At 36.2% G+C, this 17,621-nt stretch overlaps 1 protein-coding gene across 2 annotated transcripts in view; it reads right to left on the reverse strand.

Moving 5' to 3' along the window:
- The window catches only part of LOC110030777, a 32,440-nt gene that overhangs the window by 1,375 nt on the left and 13,444 nt on the right, over positions 1-17,621 (reverse strand). Inside the window, exons 4-6 of one of the 2 annotated variants that reach the window (XM_020733689.1) lie at positions 8,753-8,810; positions 1,120-1,177; positions 827-899 (exon numbers count right to left, since the gene is read on the reverse strand). In XM_020733689.1, the coding sequence (XP_020589348.1) occupies positions 827-899; positions 1,120-1,177; positions 8,753-8,810 (189 nt within the window). Of the gene's footprint in view, positions 1-826; positions 900-1,119; positions 1,189-8,752; positions 8,811-17,621 lie in introns of both variants that reach the window. The other variant, XM_020733690.1, reaches the window with a different exon arrangement.

The following is a 17,621-nucleotide window of genomic DNA, read 5'->3' on the forward strand; positions in this document are numbered from 1 at the left end:
AAATAAAAACCAGAGCTAAGTTTCAAAAGTTAAGCATGCAATTTGAGATATGTGATACTCTATAACTAAATTGGCTATTTCATTTGTTGATTTCCATCACATTTATTAGCCTTTACTCAGTCCTAACAAGCGAGGGAAACCTTCTATTAGGTATGCATCTAATCCAATGCTTTTTAACAGACCAAAATTATCTTGACAAAATGTTAAAGGCTCTCCTTGAATTGACTCCAAATATGATAAGAGTGTCTAGAATGGAATACAACAGTAAGCCATAAGCACAGGAGAGACTTGTTAATAAAGATTAGGCTTTGTTCGGGACCACTACAGCTTATTTTAAGTGTTGTTGTAAAGTAGTTGTGGTAAAAATAATTTCTGCGGTGAAAATTATAAATATTTCTATTTCTTTTTCAAGTCGTAAAGCGGTTTTATTATAACCCCCATACTTCAACATATTTGGTTGTAAAAAACAGTTTCTTACCCAAAAAAAATTCTAGAAGCAAGCAAGAAAGTAGTTTTTCAAATATAACTATGGTGGTAGTCTGAAATGCTAGGCAAGAAGTTGTCTCAAAAAGAACTTGAGATTCATAGAGCACAGATTTCAGCGAGCTTTTCATATGCAGCAAAGAATATTTTAACTCATCTATATAGGAAAACCTAAGAAGTTTGTGTGCAAGATACTTCTTGAGAAAAAACAACAGTCAATATTATGATGAAAATACAAATGTGTATGATTTGAGTAAAATGAATTCTTATCCTAAATGAACGTTGATAAAATACCATTCAATCAAAGTTCAGGAAAGTACTAAGTTCCAGAGAAATAACGTACCTTGCCACTATCAATTCCAGCAGCTAAAGCAACGTGCTGTCCATTAATTTCAAACTCATAGAAGTAGTAGGTCCTGAATAAACAGTAACCACATAAAGTTGATCATCCTAATATTTTAATAACAGCCAAGTTCAAATATTTTGGTTTGAATAAAGATGACTCAATTCATAGGTGAGCCAAATATATATTTTAATTTAAGTTGTTAATTAGAAAAGTCGGTTAACTTATTGGTTATGTTATCACAAACAAGCAAATTTAACCTGGCGAACAAATATTAGAATGTTGTCGTTTACCTAAGGGCTTCTTGTTCTTTGATTCTATATGTCCGGGCAGCATACAAATTTGCACCTCCTGCAGAAAGCCTTGTCATAAAAATTAATGTAAAATTTGAAGAAAAAAAATTTCTAAACTGTCAAAAATACAATACCAATCATAAAACAGTTGAGCCATGCATTCCTCTGAAACATTAAAAATATGTAAACTTAGCCAAAGAAAACTATTGCCAAATCAATTACCTTATAGTTTGATTACTCTTTTTAAATGAGGCGTAATGAAAGGACTTCCTAGGAGGTCACCTATCCTAATACTACTCTCATTCAAGCACGCTTACTGCAGAGTTTTGATGGAATCCGATGCACTGGTGCTGGTACGGTTGATTTAATTATCTTACGCTTTGAAAAACTACTTTACCTTCTATCTCATCAAGCAATAATGTGTTAAAAAAATGGACTTAGGGTGCTTTGTTTCAGAGTTTTGAACCACAGTAGGTTACAAATGCCGTTTTGTGATGTTTGATTGGCGCTTTTCGCCGATCCCGTTCCCGAACCGCATTCCGCTGTTTAATAAAAATGCGGATGCAAATACTGTTCCGTGTCCCAGTGAAACCCTTGATGTTTTCCATGGTTGCCCCAGTCACAGTTCATGCCCTAGCACCCGCCTGCAGCTCCTACTCCCCACCGGATTCCCCGAGTTCATCCTCTCCACCTCAGTGAGTTTGCCTGCAGCAAGCCGCTGCCATCATTGACCTCCTCACGTCGCTCCCTCCGCCTCCATGAGAAAGCCCGCAACGACTCCAGCGTATCCCATTCAACCAGCTCCCCGAATGAGTTGCGAGTAAAAATAACTTGATAAATCATCATTGTATTTATTCCAAATAAATGTCCATTTTCATAATTAAAATAATATTTTTAAAATCTAGCCTTCACTTTATTCAATAAATTACTATATAGACTTTATTTTTGTATAGCCTTCACTTTATTCAATAAATTAATTTATAGAATTTACTTTTATATTTTTGTATCTTTGGGTAACACAAATATAAAAAGAGACTGATGTATAGTAAAAATGTCTATGTTATCGACATAATAAATATTGAGGGGTATTACAGTCATTAGTCTACAAGTAACGCTTTCAGAACTGTGTTTTTCAAATAAACTAACTGCTTATGAACAATAGATTTTCAACAACAACTTTTGAACTGAGATTTTGTACAGCCACAACCGAAACAAACACACCCTTAGGTAGTTTGGGATTGTACATTATTGAAGCCAAGGAACATAACTTTGATCTAAGAAGTAATTGAAGAGAGAGATCCAAATGGAGAAGAGATGGGGCCAGGATAGGAGAGAAGAGAAGGAGCAGACTCCATGGGAAAGCTTGACATTGGTCCACATTCAATGTTTTCTCTCATAGATAGCATGGGTTCTTATTGGACTAGAAGTCTTACTCTGTTGTCCACCAGGAATTCAAAGGAATGGATGGACCCGAAGATAAAAGTAATTTCCAGCGTTTTATATGCTTTCCCCCATAATTGTTTCAAATTTTCATCACCTCACTCCCACTGGATTGGCAAAAGGGAAAGACGCAAACCTTAAGCTGGTTGTAGTCGAGTAGGATGGAAGTGGCTATGTGGTCGAGGCTAAATGTCTTGTGAGATGAATAGGTATTAACAAGGTCTTATTGCGTTGGTAGAAAGGAGGGGAATAGTCATTATGGTTCGTTTTCATGGAAATTTCGGTGAGGAATGCCAATATGTCAAGGCTTAAGACATCTACTTTTCTTGGAGCCATGATTATGGAAACATTGTGTCGTGGAATGAAGGCCTTAACCGAGATGCCGCGAAATTGGCTCTTGCGATCATGGGAGTCTATACTGTACTAAAATAAATTTTTTTTTTCTTTATTTCCTGCAAGTTTCCTTCCTTTCTGGTTCTTTCCTAATTCTATATTTTTTCCTTTGTTTCCTTTCCTAATTCTATATTATTTTCTCTCCTAAAAGAGGATACGGAAATGCACTTAATTCTCGAGAGACTATTTCTAACCATAGGAAGGGTCATTAATGATGTTCAAGAGAGGAAAGTGATTCTAAAAGAAAATGACCAAGACGTAACAATTGATGCGTTGAAATTATCTGATCCAAGCCTCTAGGATAAATCTGAGCCATATGATAAAAGTACTGGAAAGGGTAGTGAAAAGCCAATTTATTGAGTCAAAGAAAATTAAAACCTAAAGAGAAATCAATAGTGGATGAATTCTTGAGGATACCCATTGAGGATGATCTTACTTTTCATTTATAGGAGACCTCCATAGCAACCAGGGAGTTTCTAAATACTATATTTTTGGTTCTTCCATCCTTTGCTTCCTTTTTGGTTCTTTTCTGATTCTATATTTTTTCGTTTGCTTCCTTCATTTTTAGTTCTTTCCTAATTCTATATTTTTTAATTAGGTAAGTCCTTTTCTATTAAAGATTCATATATATGTTGTATTCTGATTTTTCTGGAGGAGTTTTTGGGAGTTTCTGAATTCGAAAGTTAGTTATCTGATTTTTCTCCCTCTGGAGTGTCGTAATGACGCGGGCATAATAGAGAAGCCACAGAAAAATCATGTGCTTCCTTTGTCTGGACCAAGCTGGTCCAAACTTGGAGGGTCGATCGGCCCGTCCACTATGGTTTGGCGCTCCATTTCGTAGAATGATCAAATCATAGTTATCTAGAGCTTTTATATGTGTTTCATTTGTCTTATGTTTCCAATCTTTCTCTGTTTATTACATCAGCACAGTCGTCAGCGTCTCCAATTCTCCCTCCTATGGTTGTATCCAAAGGCGAAAAAGACGTTCCGGCTATAATTTGTCATGAGGTAGTATTTAGCTATCATTTCCTGCTTCTCACAACCTCCTCTCCTCTACTGTTGTTGTCGTATTTTCTGTCGTTATCCAAAAAGTAGTCTCTTTGTTATTTCCTTGCAACCGTCCCTCCGTTCTTGCTACCTCCCACCAGACGCCATCCCTTCTGATCATCGACCTTGATGCGATAAACCTCCCACAACCCTTCCATCACCCCACCACAACCTTCCTGTTGAAACCACCGCTCCCACAACCTTGCTTTTGTCCCCTTCCAACCACCCGATAGCCCCTATATTACCTTGTTGTCGTCGCTGCCTCCCATTACTGCCTCTCGACCATCTAGCCTGATATACTTACTATGTCTCCATAGACCGCAGCACCACCACCCTCGACCTAAGCACTACTTGAGTGTCTATTGTTTTTTTTAGTTACGAGTCTTTTTTATTGTAATCTCTATTTGTTTTCAGTAATATAAATTACATTTCCATTGTCATTTGGGTTAACTCTGGAATCATTTGGTATTAAAGATAGCCTAATCCCAATCATATCTTAGTGTTCCTAGCATCCACCACTACCCCACCCTATCTTCACCCAAAATTTTTGTTTCCTACCCTACATCACCCCTACACACCTCCTCTCAATTACTCATGCCCAAAACCTAATTATGCCACCGATGAGGCAATTGGCGAAACTTGAGCAGGAGTTTACCATGGATGAGATATAAGGGCTACTCCATCAAGTATTACGACTCGATACCATTACGAAAAAGACCCAAGGAGGGGCCATCATGGACGGTAACAACGAGATCCGAGAAGGAGAATGAGAAGAACTTTTGAACTCCTTCCGTAGGGATGAATTCAATAAAGATAAGAATCGATCGAGGCGTTTCAGGATTCAATATTAGAGGAGACCAAAAGAAAGTGTTTGCTTAAGGGCACAAAGATCTATGAATGAAGGTGGACATGACTTCAAAGGAAGAATGAATCCAGATGAATTCCTCGAGTCGATGTAAACTGCTGAGAGGATTTTTTAATACAAGGAGGTGACAAATGACAAAAGAGTGAAGCTCACCGCCATCAAGTTGAAGAAGAATGTCAATTTGTGGTGGGAGAACCTGAAGAGGAAGAGAGAGAGAAGTACGAGAGAAAATCACTAATTGGGAGAAAATGAACAAGGCGAAGCAGCGACGGTACCTACCCCAACACTATCGTCGAGATATCTTCTTAAAGCTCCACAGCTTGCAACATGAGCTATCATTTGAGAAATACACAACAAAATTTATGCAGCTTACGTTGAAGTATGAACTGACGGAGATAGAGAATATAATAGCCAGGAATTTGGGAGGCTTGAAGTCTGCTATTAGTAATATGATCCAACTACAACCTATTGAACATTGAGTGAAGTGCAGACTTTAGTATAAAGGTGGAGAGTCATTTGAAAAAGAGTAGGTACCCACCCATGTTCAGACAACACCCTACAGTTGGAAGCATTAACAGGAACATGCCTGGCAGAGTTGGGAAGATGGGTCAGGGGAATAACAATGCATATTATAGAGAGAAGAAGCATGAGAAGAATAGCACTTCCGGTACCATTCCAACCAAGAAGTGCTTCAGATGCTATGGGTATGGACAATACCGCCTCCAATTTTCCGACGACCTAAGTTGCGTACTTCAACGAGCAAGGCGTCGTGGATGAAGTGACAGATGAAGATGCAGTTGAAGAACAAGGTGAGGAGTAACAACATTAGGGAGATGAGGGTCAGATACTCATTGTTAGGAGGGGTTACAACCTGAACCCCAGAAGGAGCACTCAAGGTTGAGGCATAGTATTTTTCACACCAGATGTACCATGAGAGGAAAAGTGTGGGGTCTCATTATTAACGGAGAAACCTGTGAGAATGTGGTTTCCACCATTATGATGAAAAAGTTAAACTTGGCCACGCAGACACATTCTCAACCATTCAGGTTTCCGCTGTTTTGATGAAAAAGTTAGGCTTGGCTATGCAGAAGCATTCTCAACCCTATTAATTGAATTTGTTGAAGGATAACGAGATATGAGTGGATCAACAGTGCCTGATAGGATTTTCTATTGGAGAATAGCTATAAGATCAGGTGTGGTTTGATGTGGAACCTATGCAAGCCTTTCATATCTGTTGGAAAAACCATGACAGTTTGGTCGCAAGACTCAGCATGATGGGCTCAACAATATTCACTCGTTCACGAAGGATGGGAAGTATCTCATTCTCTTATCCATCAAAATTTTGGAGTAGCGGAGACACGCATCACGGAGAAGCCTGTGGTTCCCCTGCCACCTTTCTACGGTCAGTACGACATTCCCCAATGGAAATGACCTTAGCCGTTCGAGAGGGAATTGAGGAGATAAAGCCGCCAGAGGCGATCTAGCTAATGTTAGCTGATTTTTTGGATGTGATGACTGACAGTCTCCAAGAAAGTCAACATGCATTCCAAATATTAAACCAAAAGGTTCAAGAAGTCAATATTTAGCCTATCAAAACACATCTGACTATACAATCTCATTCTAAATTTAATTTTAATATAAAATCAAATATTCAATATTTTGAGGAATTAATCTCAAAATCAAAGAAACAAAATCTTGCTACAAAAGAAAAAAAGATTCTGGTTTTGAAGAGATGTCTTCACAAAAACAAGCAATTGAAAAAATAAAAAATCTTCATAATCAATTGAAGGATTTAGAATTGATTCCTTTCGAAATAAATAAAATAAAATATAGAAAAATGCCATTAGATAAGCATTATTATACAAGACTGACACTTCAATGCATTTTATTTGAAGAAAATAATGAAAGATATTAGCATGTATATGATGTCCCTCAAGCATGTATATGATCCTCAAGCATGTATATGAATGATGTCACTCGAGTTTATGAAAGGAATATAGAAAGGCAAATAGAGATTCAAATACAAGAGACTACATCGTATGATGATATATACAACAACGACAATTAAAATGAAATTCAGCTCCATTAAAATAAAATTCATTAAAGTGAAGTGCAATGCATTAAAGTGAATGAGAAATAAAATTCTTTCCAAAATTCTACAATTTATAATACCAAAGTGCTACAAATGTAAATATCAAACTTAAGGTGTTAAATATGTAAATATATATAAATTGTGTGGCATATATGTAAATTTCCCTTTATTTATTTATTTATTTGCAATTAAATTTAACTTTTTCATAAGTAGTTAAAATAATTCCCTAATAAAAGAATTCTCCTTTATCCTTAAATATTTGAAACCAAAGCCAACTAGGTAATTTCTTCAATTCTTCTAATAAAAAAAAACTTCCATAAGAGATTGGTGAAATGAAGAATTGTTTATAGAGGTACTCCTGACTATAATTTCAATCCTCCAAAAGCCTCTCCAAGCTACTAAAGCTTTTCTCATTCACTCGTCATCATCCTAAGCTTGACTTCTCTCTTTATGATTTGGTCAATAGAAGGAGAGAGAACTAACTAGACACTCAGAAAGATAGTCAGAAGTTAATGGGCCATAAAGAAAATAAAAGAGAGGAGAAGTAGATAGAAAATGTGAAAAGAAAAACAATTTGGAAAAGTTCCTAAAGAGAGGAAAAGATTCCCTTAGTTGTTCTCATATAAACCCAAAACCGTGTTTTCCTACTTGAGTCTTGCATTCCGTTGGACATCATTTTTTGTAGTGTAGGATACAAGAAAATAAAGAGCGATAAACCAAGAAAATTAAACAACATATCAGGCATTTCCATAAGAGAAGAGATAACGCCACCAAAAGTGAGAATTTCAGAAACCACTGCAACATTGTCTAATGGGATCCAGCCAGTTGCAGTTTGCAAACTCAGTTAATAGCCTAACCTCAAAATGAAAGACCATTTTCCCCTGCTCTTTATGGACTAGATGTTGGATAGATTAACAGACCACCCATTCTATTACTTCCTAGATGGCTATTTATGATACCACCAGATCCCTATAACACCTGAGGACAATGAAAAAACCACCTTCACTAGCCCCTATAGAAGCTTTGCCTTTAGGAGGATGTTCTTTGAACTTGCAATGCACCAGATGAAAGTCTCTAAAACTCAAAGAAAAAGACGTGTGCCAGCATGAGAATAACAAGCCTGCTTCCATGTGAATATGAGACCCCATTTAAAGTTGAAAGCAAAAAAGACAACAGCAAAAAATGCAATTCACGGGAACCTTGAAGCAGTGACAGTTCTAGATCCTACTCAAATCAACTAGCATTTTAATTGCAGATAAAGAAAATCATCCATCACATTGATCCTAGTCAGGAAAAGCTTCTCAGCTCATTCATGAAGCTAGCATTGCATATAAAGTTACACCATCCAGAAGTAATTACAATATAGCAGAACAGGCTGTTTGATTTAGAGAATCGTACAAAGTAATCCAATAGAAAAAATTTGGGCATTTACATAAATACCACACAATTCTTATGTATTAACACATCTAATACCTAAACTTTAATATTTGTATTCATAGCATTAAGTTCTTTAACATGACATCAAATACTACTTTTACTAACGCTTAAATCAAATGCACCTTTTTATGCATAGTTTACAATGGTGTATAAATGTAAATATCAAGCTTTATGTGTTAGATATGTATATCCATAAGAATTGTGTGACATGTATGTAAATTTCCCAAAAATTTCTAGAAGCCGTGAATGTGGAGAAAGAAAGCATACCAACGTAATTATTCTACTTGTTTCGGAGGACGTTAATATTAGCTACAATCATGCCATGCAGAAAACAATTTCTTTTCAATATTGAGCTTTACCAGGGACAAAGATCTTGGCTGACGCCTTAAGTGAGCCAATATCAGTAATATCCTTAGCCTGTAATGGAAAAAGAATGAACTATGTCAGGCCAAAAATGGACATGTTCTAATTTATGCCCGTATTATACTAAACAAAGTCTATACCTATCAAAATTACGTAAATGTTTCCTACAATGCTAAACTTGCAAAATCACAAATTTATTAGAGATCACTTAAAGTTATTAGACAGAAATATATTATAAAGCATGAAAAAGCCAACCAAATGAAAGTCCAAATTCGTGAATAAAATTAGATTTGAATCACATCAATAGAAAGCTTGAAAAGTCCACTGAATATAAATCCAAAAATTTTATTGAGTGCAATGGAAAGTGCTTCCTGAATCAAATCACAAAGAATATTTGTGATACAATCCGACCCAAAAATCGACAAAATATTCCAGAGAAATTAGGGCAAACTAATATTTTTCTTTAATTATCCAAACAATTCAACATGAATAAAAAGAAAAATACCTATAATTCGCGAAGTAGGCGATCTCTCCAAATTCCTACAATTCGAGATGTAGGAAATCTCTTCCAAACCCTAAACCTAAAACTCGCCACAAAAATCTCATGCATACCTAACCCTAAATCTATTAGGGTTTATTTATACAAAAAAATAATACATAATAAAAGAATCAATTGCCCTTAATTACCAAAAAGACAATATTGCCCTTAGGCTAGGCCGACGTAATAATACCCTCCAATAAAAAAAAACACCTTATCTTCAAAGTGGAAAAAAATGAAGGTATTCCTCCTCCATTGCTTCTTCATCCACTCATTATCTGCCTCCTCCCCTTCATAAACTAAAATGCCCTGGAACGTGTGATCCATGAACCGATGGCCTAGGGCATATTTCTCATCACATTGGAAACAAAACCTCTTTGCTCTCTTCTTCTGCACCCCTGATTTGTGAAGCGCTTGAAGTTGCTCTCAAGACAGGCCCCGACATTCCTCTTCTTCGGCGTCTCCTTCTAAAATGACACCGACAGGGTCCTCGGTGTCATAGTTGTTGACTTACTCCCATGAAATCCTTCTATGGTGTCGTTTTAGTTGGTCTTCTTCATCTGGTTCTTATCTTCCACCAGCTAGGTAAGCTCCATCCTCTCCCTCACTCCTTGTGGTCTTAATAGACTGAGTGTTGCCCAAATGTCGGGCTTTAGGCCCTTCATAAAATTGCTCACCAATCCTGCTTCAGAATTCCCCCCCTCCCCTCTCGCAGCCCTCCCGACAAAAGCTTGAATTTATCGTTATATTTCATAGCAGTCCCCTCCTAAGTCAAGACATAGAATTGCCCGTGCAGGTCTCCTTCCCGAATAGCCCAACAAAAAATCTTTAAATTCCTCCCACGAACGGATCAGGTACCTAGGTTCCCTTCACTAAAACCAATCTAAGGCTTTCCCCTACAAGCAAAACCCTGACACCATGAGTTTCTCCTCCCCATCTAGTACATTCACAGTGAAATATTGCTCCACCTGATCTACTCACCCATGTGAGTCTTCCCCCATTGAAGATCAGTATCTTACCCTAGCATCTTCGCCCCAACTTTCTCTCCCTCTGTGGTTTCCCCCTATGTATTGAGGGTAAAACACTCTCCTTCGATCATAAGCTATATCCTCTTCATGTTTCTCTCTTTTCTTCTTCGTGATCCTTCATACCTCTTGCATAACCTCTTATCCATTTTTCGGCCCAACCCCCAACATTAAAATTCTTTCATTCAACCCCTAATTGGAGACTTGGAAGGGGGATCTTGATGTGAGCCACTTTTTTCCTCATATTCCTCCTGTTCGATCTCCTTCCCTTTCGATTTGGCCATTGAATTTTTGGCCAACTCTTGGTTAGGATTTGCAAATTGAGCTGCCAATGAGGTCTTGGATTCCATCTCAATAAACTTCCTTATCATCTCTTCCAAGCTCCCAAATTAGTTATCAATGGAAGAAAACCTATCATCTATAGATAAAACCCTTCTTACTATGGCGGAGAATATTTCCTCTATCCCAGATTTTAAGTTGACTTATCTCTTCCTCCAACTTTTTCCCCACAAATTCTACCTTTTTTACTGTCATCTCTCCCAATATAGTTTTGTTTTTATCAAAATGGTGAAACCTTATACTATGAAATCCAATCGTTGCTTCTCAGTTCGCCCAAATCACGATAGCTTTGCAAGGTCATGAAGACTATTGTCGGGCCTCGATCCAATCTTCCTAGCTAGCCCGACTGAAGCCAGATCGCGACCGTACCACGATAATCTCGTCATAGTACGTAGTAATCCCTCCCAACCATCAGTCTAAGTGGTACTTTTCTATCACATAAAAGGCCCGAAGCATTCCTCCACTTCAACCAAAAGCATTTAAAAGGCCCGAAGCATTCCTCCACTTCAACCAACCAACATGAATTCTACTATTAGCATCCCCAACTATATCACCATCGCTTTGAACAACAGAGCTGAGATATCTAAATCATTCACAACTTTTAATAATTTGATCACCAAAAGTTACACTTCTGTCGCTAGAGCTATTACTACAAAAATTATATTCCATGTATTCAGTTTTAGTTCTACTCAAATGAAGGCCTTTAGACTCTAATGTAGACCTCCATAATTCAAGCTTTTCTTAGATTTTTTCTCTCGCCTTATCCACGAGAAGGATATCATCAGCAAAAAGCATACACCAAGGTACATCCTCCTGTAAATGTCCAGTAAGACCATCCATAACTAAAGCAAAAAGATATGGGCTTAAAGACGATCCTTGATGTAATCCAACAGAAAAAAGAAAATATTTGGTCAGTCCTCCTTCAGTTCGAACACAAGCTAAAGGAAAAAACTCATGTTGCTCTACCACACCACTCCTAAGCTTGAAACTTCAACTCTATCTCCCACACCAAGTGACCTCTCTCTACCTCATCTCCATATACAAACTTGAACCATCGCTTATGCTCCCCTGCAAACACCACCTCAACTTTGACAAAGCTCACTTTCAATTTTTCCTTTCTAATAATAGTCAACACCACCATTAAAACTTTTCATCTATAATTGGGAATTGATTGTCCCCCTCAAACACCCAATTGTGTTTATATTTCAAGTCACTCCTTTCTATCTCTACATATATGCGTGCACACGCGAGCGCGCGCGCGCGTGCGCTCACACACACACACATATATATATGTAAAGCATACAAAGTTGTTTTAAAAAAAAGAACAAAAAAAGAAAGAAAAAAGAGGGAGAGATGAAAAAAAATTGTGTTCACCTCATCATAAATTTTGTTGACTCGTCGTCAACAAAGCTTCCTCGCGGATAAGATAATATGCAGAAAAAAAATCATAAAAATGAAGTTTCCAAGCATAGCATTCCAATGTTATAGGGAAAATTGCAAAAAATAAGTACATGGGGATATAAATGAACTAATGCACTTAATGAACAACTCAAACTCACCTCAATTAATATTCAATTAGGTTTACTCATATTAGTAAATAAATAAGTTCAAACGTTATTTTAAACACGAAGGTTAAAAGAGCCAACCTAAAAACAGTTCAACTAGTTTGTTATTCTACAAGAAACATCTTAAATGCTCAAAGATGGTTGACATTATAAATCATATATTATTTATATTAAATTTGATTAATTAGAACTTATTTAATTATATATTTTATAGCAATATATTATGATTTAATATCAATACAATCTTAGAATTAATTTATAATAACATGTTTATTTTATTGGAAAACTTTGCCTTCGAAAATAACCCATAAATGATTATAAATGAATTTACTAATCCTTTTTTACTATGGTCAAACAATTTTGATGTTGGGGCAAGTCACTAGGCTTCTCTAAAATCAAGTCTATATAGTGTGCAACATACGGTGTCCAATATAAATGCTTTCTCTTCTCCATCAACTTATTCCTAGCTTCCCTACAAGCACAAACATTATTCATCACAATCTGAGCCAATAAATGCTCTCCAATCTTCTATCATTCAATCAAGTAGCCCAAAAATATACTATGCATTCTTAACTTGATTAGATGCTCCTACATGTTTCATAAAAATTATGTCATGGGATTTTTAATTAAACCATTAATCAAAGTTCAATTGTTTATATTTGACCACCCATCAGACATAATTATCAATCTAGTCTAAGTTCGGGTCCTTTTAATCTTCTCTATGTTTTTCCATGTATTACTTAGCTCCTACATTAACAACCATACTCTCAAATCATATAAGAATGGGGGTTTTAAGTCTCGACAAAAAGCACCTATTGAACAAATCAATAGTAAAACAAGGAGAGGTTGTCATATTGAATGGAATGGCTTCTAATAAAAAAATATATTTATGACAATATCCATGCGACGGATTTGGGTCTCTCTAACATGTTCTGGAGACATCTTATGAACTGCAGTTGCCCCCTCTCCATGACCCATATTATACTCCACATTTATCACATATTGATATAAGGGACTTCTTATACCTTTACTAAATTGGTTGCTAAGATGAATAAAAGTTTGGCACTGCACTTGCTCTCATAATAAGAGTCGACATTTCATGTATGACCAGATTTGCTTTCTCATTGTTTGTGGCACTTCAAACAAAATGCAATATTCTTATGTGAGTCTGAAAGATATTTTTTCATCATTGTAAGACCTAATTTAACTACCTTATAGCAGTAATTTTATTTCAAATAAGCATACTTATTGTTGCCTCCAATATCAACTTGCATGCTGTCTGACTGTCGGATCCTTTCAATGACCCAATGCGAAACCTTCTTGTCTCTAAATATTTCTTATAAAATCATAGAATGAAATTTTTTTTCAAAATTCAAATAAATTTGAACCCATGCAAATATTCAAAGAATTTTAAAAAACAGGGTTTAGAGTTGTAGAATTTTAAAACCTTATGGAACTTGAAAGAAGACTATTTGGTGAGGAAGCAACAACGACGATAATGATGACGGCAACGGAAAGCAAAGATGACAGCAGTGCTATAAGGAGGAAGCAACAAATAGTGGCAGTAACGACACTTGGGGCAACATGCTTATGTGTGTGAGGTCAACCCTTGTGCAATAAAGAGTAGAGGAAGGCGGAGCTGGTAGCAGAAACAGTATGCGGCAATGGCGGCGGCAGAAGTAGCAGGTGGTGATGGCGACAATGGAAGCAACAGGTGGTAGCATGGAAGGGGAGATCTTATGTGAGTGGGTGTAGGTCGAGCATGGATTGTTGGGGTTAAGGTGTCGATCCGTCTAATATAATAAATAACTGAGGCTCGCACCTCAATCTAATTGAGGTGAGATGTGTTTCCCACTAAATGTGAGATGTACATATACCAAAGAAGGGGGTAGAAGATTTGACAAGAAAAACCAATAAAGGAATCTGAGGCAAGAAAAAAAAATTAGAACAAAATAATATGTATTAATCAAATAAAAGATACAATATACAAGAATTTTACACTCTAACAACCGATCAAAACGCAAAAATCACTACCCAAAAAATTGACGAAGGAAAGAGACCGGGGATGTCACCACAAAAAATGGAGAGATACAGTTTCCACCACTTAATGTCGTGGATACAAACTCGTCCCCACCTGAGACCATAAAGGAAGCACATGCCCTCACAAAACACAAATGAATAAAATATCTCTAATACAATAGAAGGCTTGATATTTATAATTAGCAAAAGACCTAAACATAATAAATATAAAAAGATAAAAATACCCTGGTTGCTATTAAGAGTGAGTGGCACTCCTAGCTCTAGAGAAAGGGCCAACGAACCCTCCTCCACTAGGCCGAATCGATTCAGGATCCCCTCCCAGCTAGCATCAATATACCAAGGTTGGTGGAGCTTCGATCCAATTTGTCGAAGCTTCTGACTCCTCATGATATGGCATCAGGTTAGCAATGTTAAATGTTATGAAGTTGATGGCATGGCAAGGGTTTAGTTTTGGGAGGTGAAAGAGGATGCATGGGAATGATTTAAGGTACAATAAAATATTTAGGATTGCTAATTTTGAAAATCAATGAGGAATTAAGACTAGGTCAAAATTTGACTAAGGTCTTTTTAATTTAATTTGGGAGGTGAAAGAGGATGTTTAGGGTTGCTATTTTGAAAATCAACAAAGGGGGGTTAGGGTTAGGTCAAAATTTAGTTATGGTTTGATGGGTTTAGGTTTGGGAGGATTTTACTAACCTTTGGTGGACTAGGGTTATGATAGTTATGACACCAAACGATATTGGAGAAAAGTGTAGTAGAAAATTCAGCAATAACATCCAAAAGACAAGAAAAAAAAAACTAGAACAAAGACAAGATGCTCTAATCAAATAAAAGATACAAGATACAAGAGTTTCCTAATCTCGCAATATATCAGGATACAAAAATCATCACACGAAGAATTGACGAAAGAAGAAGAAAAGGAATGTCACCACCAACAACGGAGGAAAACAGTTGCCACCACCCAATGCTACAGATACAAACTCGTCCCCATCCAAGAACCACAAAAAGGATCACATGCCCTCACAAAACTCAAATGAACAAAAGACCCCTAATAAAATAAACAACTATATATTTACATAAAGGACCTAAAATCTAATGAAAAAACAAATAGATGACAATACCCTTGTTGATGTTAGGAGTGGGCGGCAACCCTAGCCCTAACCAACCCTCCTCCACTTGAACCGAGCCAGTCTGAGGTCCCCTCTCTATCCCGCGTCAATACACTAGCTCGAGCAGCTCGAGGCATGCAATTCATGACATGCCTGCTTAAAGCCATAGTAGAAGGCCTCATCCTGCTAAAACATCCAAAGTATTATGCACAACAACCCAAATAACAAACAAAATATATTAAAATTTCTATCACTATAAAGGCCCTTGAAAAAGAAACCTTATGAGCCATAAAGAGGATTATTGCTAGACATAGACCAGCTCGTGTCCGTACACCACCCTGCCAATCAAGCCATTTGCACTGCGAAGGTATAACGTTAAGGCTTCTTCAGTTGAAAAAGCCCTCTTAAAAAACAAAGAATGCAACACAACAACGAGCTAAGGGTCTAGAAATAATTACTTGGTAACCACTTATGCGACAATTTCTGGGGTCGATTACAATTGACCTCACCGTGTTGAAATTTGTAAACCTTAAGTGGGTAAATTGGAAGTCTTGTCGGTACATTGAAGCAATTACTTTGGGCTCAACAGGAACACCAAGCCCCAATCACTCAAAAGTATAGACATAAAATGTTATCAAAGGTGCATAGAATTTTTAAGGTTATAAGAGAAAGGATCTAATGAAAAATAGGCACAAGATACTAGTTATCACAGGGGCCAATAAAATTCAAATCTAAAAGTTAACATATGTTGTCGTAACTCTGAAAGAATCCAAGCAAGCTGTGCAAATTGAGCATCAGGATGTGACACTTGGACATAAGGTCCAAGAATTCATTGTCAAAGGTCCTAACGAAAAGGAAAAATGATATGTAACTAAAGGCTCATAGAAAAGATATTCTTGAGAAAGGAAAACACTAGATATTTGTCTTGCATCCCCAGAGATTAGCCTAAAGGCTCATGGAAAAAAATATTCTTGAGAAAGAAAAATACTAGATATTTGTCTTGCATCCCCAGAGATTTGACATTGGTAAAATTTCATAAAAATGAGTTCTGAAGAAGAAAGTTTATGCTAATGATACTTATGATTGTTAACATCTTGGAGAATCCTCCAAGGAATTCCATCACTAAGTAGCCTCGACTTATAAGGGGGCCGCTAATTTGACCCCAGCCCACTTTTCAAAAGTTTGTTCATGCCTTACATCAATCCATATATTCGATGGAGGTGTTGCTCAAAGATCTAATTACAAGAAGAGAAAGAAGTCCAAAAAGAAGAGAAATCCACGGATATTGAGATTTTATTTCACCTTTCAGAAACCTACCACTCAAAAAATTAACAACCTACCTTTTCTTAAGTTACAATATCTAATCTATCCTCATTTTTTTAAGTTACAAAATCTTATCTTATCTTCTAAGAAATGTATTCATAACTATCATTCTACTTTGTTGATTTAACTTTTTCATAAATCCATCTTATAATTATTTCCAAAGATAATTATTCGCTTAATTCTTATCTTGCTTGATAAAATGTTTAAATATTAATACACTACATGATATTGCAAGATTAACTTTACTTGTCTCTTTAGCATTAACATATTGCAGGTTTGAACTAACTATGCATCCTCTTATAATCCATCCAACAATAGTATATGTCCATTTGAATCACTATAAATAATTATTCTTTCTTCGGGTATACTACATATTAGTAGATTCATTCCATCTTCAAAATTGACTTTTTTTTAACATTTTAAATCTCATTTAAGTAGCATAAAAACAAAAATTTTAAAATATTCTCAACAATAATTATTTTAAAAATTACCCGATCAATAATCAAATTCATCAACTTCCAACTCTAATAAAAGAGTGATGGTTCATCATTAAGAGATTCAAAGTCAACTAACCTAATAGCTATAAATCATTAAATAAGTGTGCAGGCATTAACATACATGCCAAAAAAACAATTATTTTAAACTTCAGAAGTCCTACTAAATACATAAGAAAACAAATATGCAACATCCTCACAAAAGCAAACACACGAATAATTTAAACAAACTCAAAATTCACAAAGCTAAAGACTATCAAATCCAAGACCATTATCTTGCTAATATATATGCATAGATACATATATACATATATACATACATAGATATAAATATATACATACATAGATATATATATATATATATATATTAAAAGAAAGAGCAGCTCGTGGCTCCTTACGCGTTAATATCAAAAAGACGTTTACAATTGGTTA

The sequence above is a fragment of the Phalaenopsis equestris genome, unplaced genomic scaffold, assembly GCF_001263595.1.
Source record: "Phalaenopsis equestris unplaced genomic scaffold, ASM126359v1 Scaffold000761, whole genome shotgun sequence".
NCBI classification, from domain to species: domain Eukaryota; kingdom Viridiplantae; phylum Streptophyta; class Magnoliopsida; order Asparagales; family Orchidaceae; genus Phalaenopsis; species Phalaenopsis equestris.